General features: G+C 44.8%; 1 protein-coding gene across 2 annotated transcripts; it reads left to right on the top strand.

The window, feature by feature from the left end:
- Positions 1 to 1,091: 1,091 nt before the first annotated feature.
- On the top strand, positions 1,092 to 5,912 carry LOC123070702 (serine/threonine protein kinase OSK1). Of its 2 annotated transcripts, XM_044493996.1 has the most exons (11): positions 1,092 to 1,239; positions 1,727 to 1,908; positions 2,426 to 2,610; positions 2,866 to 3,048; positions 3,153 to 3,284; positions 3,375 to 3,560; positions 3,962 to 4,051; positions 4,136 to 4,219; positions 4,324 to 4,461; positions 4,548 to 4,772; positions 5,400 to 5,912. In XM_044493996.1, the coding sequence occupies exons 2-11, from the start codon at positions 1,734 to 1,736 to the stop codon at positions 5,511 to 5,513; spliced, it is 1,512 nt and encodes a 503-aa protein (XP_044349931.1). In that variant the 5' UTR covers positions 1,092 to 1,239; positions 1,727 to 1,733; the 3' UTR covers positions 5,514 to 5,912. The 2 variants fall into 2 exon arrangements, 1 of the variants encoding a protein (XP_044349931.1); XR_006433904.1 differs by lacking the exon at positions 5,400 to 5,912 and having other exon boundaries at positions 1,113 to 1,239; positions 4,293 to 4,461; positions 4,548 to 4,615.
- Positions 5,913 to 6,799: the final 887 nt, after the last annotated feature.

The following is a 6,799-nucleotide window of genomic DNA, read 5'->3' as shown; positions in this document are numbered from 1 at the left end:
CGCGTCAAAGTGAAGGCCGCAAAGGAGGAGAAGTTGAAGAGCGTCTGGCCACCGGTGGGCCTGGTGGTGGCGATGGGCGTGGTGGGCGTGCCGGACGAGGCGGCCAGCGACGGAGAAGAAGATCAAGCTCGAGGAGAGGAGGACCATGATCAAAGACAGGAAGGCGGCGCTCGAGAAGAAGAAGGCCGCGCTCGAGGATAAGAGGGTGAAGATCGCTGCTAATGCGGAGGGCGCAAAGATGTTGACTAGGAATATCGACTCTTTGGATGCCGACGCTAGAATTACCGTGCAATCCGTCCGCTCCAAATGTTGGAGCAGCAGAAAGATGAGTTGGCAGCGACGAAAGATGAGGAAGCGGCGGAGGCGGACGCGGACGCGGAGGCTGCCTACGCGGCGGCGGCGACACCTCCTTGATCGGGGAGCAAATTGTTGTGATGGCCGGCCCGACAGGGTAGAAATGCACGAACTGCGAGACCGATGTTCTTTTGGATTGGAATGTAAAAACTAAACATATTTGCCTCCTTTTGGTTGTGATCTGGGATGCGATACAGCTCGGGTGTGATCCGACGCTTTGTGTGGATCAACGCTTTGTGTGGATCAACGTAGATTTGAATTTGAATTTGTCGGCAGATATATACATACTTCGTTAGATGGCGGTCTCCTGCATCCGTGTCCGGGGACGGGTGCAGGAGGAAATTTGCAGGTTGCCCTGACCATCCAATCACAAATTTTCATTTTCATTGTAGTAGTAATTTGGTCTCTGCTGTGTCAGATATTCTCTCGCGCTAAAAGAACCCGGACGTTAATCGCAGCTGAAGCGAGTACCGACACTGTTGAACCCGTGGCGCTCACCAAGCACCAACGCACCGGGAACGAACCGTCCCGTCGCGTCGCGTTCCCGTCGCATCCACCCGGCGGAAAACGACAGATCGCGGTGGAATCCTCCCCGTCCCACGCCGTCTGCCCGTTGTCTGATTGGCCCCCCACCGCACCAGCGAGCCGCACGAACCCGCGCGCGCCACGAGCGCGCGCGGTCCCACCCGCAGTCGCCGTCGCCGTGGGCCCCTCGGTGTTGCGGGAATCGAATCTCTCCTCCCCTCCCTCCCCCTTCCCCCGGTCCCGTGAGCGACGCATCGCTCCCCAGTCTCTCCACCCCCCTCCTCTCTCTCTCCGTCCGCCCTCCGCATCTCCGCGCCGCCGCCGCTACGCCTCTCCCCGGGGAGCCTCGCCGGCGGCCAGGTAGGGGAGCCTGCCTCACCGCCTCTCCCTCTCGCCGCCTCCCGCTCCCCTCCCCGCTCGGGAATTCCGCGAGGCTCTTGGGTTTATGGGTGGACCCTGAGTTTTCGTTTCATCGCTCCACGAGTGAGCGAGATTCGCTCCCTACCTAGCCTGCAGATCCGTGAGCTCCCGAGCTTAGCATGTCGTGCTAGTCTTTCGGCGATGCTGTGGGTCTCAGGTTGAATTGGGCAGGAAGAGCTGTTCTGGGGGAAATGGCCCTTCTCCTCTCGGAATTAAGCATTTCTGCCTGCCTTTTATCCCCAGCCGTCGGAGGCGCGGGGACAGTTGCAATTCAGCACACGGGCCAGCTGGATCTGTCCTACTTAAATGGAACAGCTAGCGTGCTTTGTTCATGCCCGCCCGTCGTGTCCGTGTGAATTTCTTACTAGTATTAGTGATTTCCCAGCCTTCATTTCCTGAAGTGTAGTTTGGTGTGATTGCGATTAAGGTGGAAGATGGAGGCAGGCGGCAAAGATGGCAACCCTTTGAAGAATTACCGTATTGGGAAGACCCTGGGGATTGGTTCCTTCGGGAAGGTCAAGATTGCTGAGCATATAAAAACTGGCCACAAGGTGGCCGTCAAGATCCTTAACCGCCGGAAAATCAAAAACATGGAGATGGAAGAGAAAGGTTGGTAATTTGGCTTGCTCTATTGAGCTCATTCAGTGAGTAGAGTTTCCTATTATGTACATATACCAACATATAACACATAATTAGTTTCTTTGTGGGATGTTTGTTTATTGGGTAATGTGCTAAACTAGTATTCTGCTATTGTAGTAATTATGGCTCATAAATGGAAAGTTGACATGCTACTATTCTTCTATTAATAACATATACTCCCTGTGATTCAGCCGTTCAAGTAATTACCATTCTCATAAATGGAGTGCTCCTTTTTTTCTATCTTTGCATGATGTAGGAAATTGTGATTGACATGAGCAAGCACATCAGCCATGTGAATGCAGCACCACTCTTGATTACTAATGTTGTATAGGAACTGTTTAAGAAAATATTCACTGCTCAAGTGCCAAGCACAACAAATGCTCTCGTCTTACATTTTGAGACAGAGGGAGTATCTTATATAGTTATTTGGTCTAAAATGAAGCACTCCAGTTATTTTTGTTTTGTTTTTTGCATTGTTCTCTTGCAGTGAAAAGAGAGATCAAGATATTAAGATTATTCATGCACCCGCATATCATCCGCCTTTATGAAGTGATAGAGGCACCAGCTGATATTTATGTGGTTATGGAGTATGTTAAGTCTGGTGAATTATTTGACTACATTGTTGAGAAAGGTAGGCTACAGGAGGAAGAGGCCCGCCGTTTCTTTCAACAGGTAATCTCTCCTTTATTGTCTTGAACCCTTTATTCTGAAGATTCTACTCAGCGTCCTAGTTTCTAAACTCTTAAAGTTTGGATTAAGCTTTTTTTTTTTCTGTTCTTGTTTGCCACTTATTTTGATGATGTATCAGCAATGGCATGTGAAATATAGTTTGCTCGGAAATTGCAGAGTGCAGACACAGTAATGATGTTTATCATTCCACTCAGACCCTTAATGTGACGGGTTACTTTGTTTTCTGTCTTTGAACAGATCATATCTGGTGTTCAATATTGCCACAGGAACATGGTGGTGCACCGCGATCTAAAGCCGGAGAACCTTCTTTTGGACAATAATTGTGATGTTAAGATTGCGGATTTTGGCTTAAGTAATGTTATGCGTGACGGCCACTTTCTTAAGACAAGTTGTGGTAGCCCAAATTATGCAGCTCCGGAGGTAATTATCCTTGAACTAATTTCAGACAGAAAGGACATGGCATCGTTGTAGCTTTGTTCCCAGACTCTTTGGTTTCACTGTATAATATACTTTCTGTTATGTAGGTTATATCTGGAAAACTGTATGCTGGGCCTGAAGTTGATGTATGGAGCTGCGGTGTTATTCTTTATGCTCTTCTATGTGGTACTCTTCCATTTGATGATGAGAACATACCCAACCTTTTTAAGAAAATAAAGGTTAGCAATTATATGTGTTGTCTGCATTTGAATGGTGCATCTGTACCTGCTTCTAGTGATATAAATAATATATTCCATTTTTCATTTCAGGGTGGAATATATACCCTTCCGAGCCATTTATCAGGCCCAGCAAGGGATTTGATTCCAAGGATGCTAGTTGTTGATCCTATGAAAAGGATAACCATTCGTGAAATACGCGAGCATCCATGGTTTGAAGCTCAACTCCCACGATATTTAGCCGTGCCTCCACCAGATACTGCGCAACAAGTTAAAAAGGTATACTTAGCCCTCTGCACCGCTTCCTTTATGAAAATCAGTTGAACTATGATATAATGGTGTTTCTCTGTGTGTTAGTTATGCCAAATATTCCGCCAATAAAGATATTTTTATATAGTTGATATCTCCTATTAAGGCATATAAACTTGGTGGTTAAGTTTATATGTGGTTAAAAATGTGCCCATCATTTCTCTTCATGATTTATAATGATATATTTTAAAGTTTTTTTCTGGGGTCTGCATGGGAGTGCTCACTGGTTTCTTAAAATTTTATGTGTATTGGAGTCAATCTTGCAGTTTTCTGTGTGACTGTCCAGATGGGATCTGACAGATTTTTTTTAGTCATGTATTTCTTCATTTAAGTCCTCGAATAATGTGTTGGTTTCTCTCATGATTTTGTAGATTGATGAAGAATCTCTTGTTAAAGTTATCAGTCTGGGATTTGACAAAAACCTGCTGGTTGAATCAATTCATAATAGATTGCAAAATGAGGTAACTTTTTTTTACGTTCTGTTGTCTGCGCATGCCTGTTATGTGCAAATTAACGACCATGACTAATTTATCTGCGCACTGCAGGCAACAGTTGCATATTATTTATTTTTGGATAATAAGAGTCGCACAACAACTGGCTATCTTGGAGCTGGGTATCAAGAAGCTATGGTGAGTTACTGTGTTCACTTGTTTGCCTCCCTCGATTCTGTTTTAATCTTCTGACTGCTGCATGTGCTGTTAGATTATTGATTTCTAATAACTTTGGCATCAAGGAATCGTCATTCTCACCCATTACTCCAAGTGAAACACAAAGTCCAGCTCATGGAAATCGGCAACAACCATATATGGAATCTCCAGTTGCCTTGAGACCACATTTTCCAGCTGATAGGAAATGGGCTCTTGGGCTTCAGGTAATCTATGTTTAGCTTTGTTCTGGTGCTTTTCTTAAGCTCTTTCTTATATATTTCAATTAACATCTTTGGATTCATTTTGACAGTCTCGAGCACATCCAAGAGAAGTTATGACTGAAGTGCTGAAGGCTCTGCAAGAACTGAATGTATACTGGAAAAAAATTGGACACTATAACATGAAATGTAGATGGAGTCCTCCTGGCTTTCCCGGTCAGGAGAATATGAATCATACCAATTATAACTTCAGTGCAGAGCCTATTGAAACCGACGACCTGGGTGACAAGTTAAATTTAATTAAGTTCGAACTTCAGGTAAATTGCAAATCCATCTGTATGCATCCAATGAGAAGTCCTGATGCAAATACAGCAGTGTGATGCATGAGTACTTATGCGTGTCTTTATCCTGATGGTTAAACAGTGTAGCACCCCTCAAAAAAAAACAGTGTAGCAGACCTTGACCTTTTAGTCACTCGATAAGTATGGCACTCCAAATTGTTCACTAGCAGTCCCTTGCATTTCCATGCACGCTCGTCTATACATGATATTTTTACTAGGAAGTTTATACACAAGATGATAACTCTTCACATATCCTGCATGTCTTTTACTTTGAAATCAGCGTAATAGGTTCAGGAACCTCTTAAAATTGGAATCTTATTTCCATTGTATACACACCCCTGTTGCCATACACCTAATGCTTGCATGCCTCCACTTGATGTCTATTGCAGTCACTATCATATGAAAACTGAAATTCAACTCCCATTATTTGCGTCACCTCTTACTTCAGTTGTGCACTTGATGGTGATCCAGATGTGCCTCCACTCAGCCATAGCTTTACATAATTCACAAACCTATACGATTGAAATCACATGTTCTCTTTATCCGTGCTGCATCCTTCTTAGTTGTCTCTGTATTTCTGATATTGCACTCCATCCGATGCAGCTTTACAAAACAAGAGATGAGAAATACCTTCTGGATTTGCAAAGGGCTAGCGGGCCGCATCTCCTCTTTCTCGATCTATGTGCCGCCTTCCTAGCTCAGCTGAGAGTCCTCTGATACCAGATGTGCCCGAGGAATGTATGTTGTGTCACTCTAAAGAGATGTAAATAGCAAGCTTTCTCCAGCGGATCAAAGTTGTGGCGTATGTAGACATGTGGAGCTGTTGTGTGCTTATTTCGGCGCCTATATGCTGAATTTAGACCTGGCAGGGGCGGGCAAGTGAAGCAAGCACGGAACTATAGCCATCAGGTTATTTCCAGCTGCCGCCAAAGGCACTAGGATATAGAAGTATTATTGATTAATCCTATTTTGGCCCCTTGGGACATACAGTACTACTCTGCTGCTGTTTTACTTGCATGTAATTTTTACTGTCTGGGTCTCCAGACCAGACCACGTACACGAATAATTTCTTCAGATTGCAATGGTTAATGAAAGCTGAGCTGCTGACGTGCCACAGACAATCGTATATCAATTTTGTTGTTTATATACTAATAATTCGAGGTGCCTGATCTCTTCTGATGCGTCCATTGATTGCAAAGCAGCATGACACGTCCGTTGAGAATCTTCCATAATAATCGTTCGGTTTAGCGTGGTCAATCAGTACAGCTGTGTCATTGGCTTTAGCGTGGTCAATCAGTACAGCTGTGTCATTGGCTGAGAACAATGCGGCAACCACCATGGAAGGAGGCATGGAGTGTTGCCTAGTAAGCTGCCTTCCAGCGATTTAAAAACGTTCAATTTGTTACTGCAAATGCAAGCATTCTCAGCTTTGGACACCACCACCACGATGGGAGGGCACTTCTTCTACGCGACCGCGACGGCACCATGTTGGTAGTAGGAGAAAACGCCCCATGCAGATACTCTCCATTCGCTTGTTCTTGCTTGGAGTCCACGCACCGGTCATCATCAAGCAAAGCTATTAAAGGCTTGTTAATTTGAACTGTCTTTTTCTCCTTTTGTAAATATCCCCTGCATCGCGTTGCCCCGTTACTGTTGGTTTCAGGAAATGTTGCAAATCCGACGTTAGATTTTGAACACTAAAAATCCAGTGACCAGATTTATCATGCGGAAATAGATGAAATTGCCATGCTTGTGTACAAGGATCCGTATGTTTTAAAGTAAAAACTGCCATGTAGTGTAAAATTTTACCAGAGAAATTGCCATACGGGTGACGTAAGATTTATATTTGGGGTCCTTTGCATTGGCTGAAAATGTCATTTGGGACGGTGCTGTGCTGATTCGGGAAAGAGACCTCAACGCAAGAAAATGGATGGTCTCGAAAACATTCGATCGAAACGAGTGAAGATCGAAGGCAAGTGATCCCGAGAACAAATGGAAGCTAG

The sequence above is a fragment of the Triticum aestivum genome, chromosome 3B, assembly GCF_018294505.1.
Source record: "Triticum aestivum cultivar Chinese Spring chromosome 3B, IWGSC CS RefSeq v2.1, whole genome shotgun sequence".
NCBI classification, from domain to species: Eukaryota; Viridiplantae; Streptophyta; class Magnoliopsida; order Poales; family Poaceae; genus Triticum; species Triticum aestivum.
Note: the sequence above shows the minus strand (reverse complement) of the source record. Positions and strands in the feature narration are given on the sequence as shown.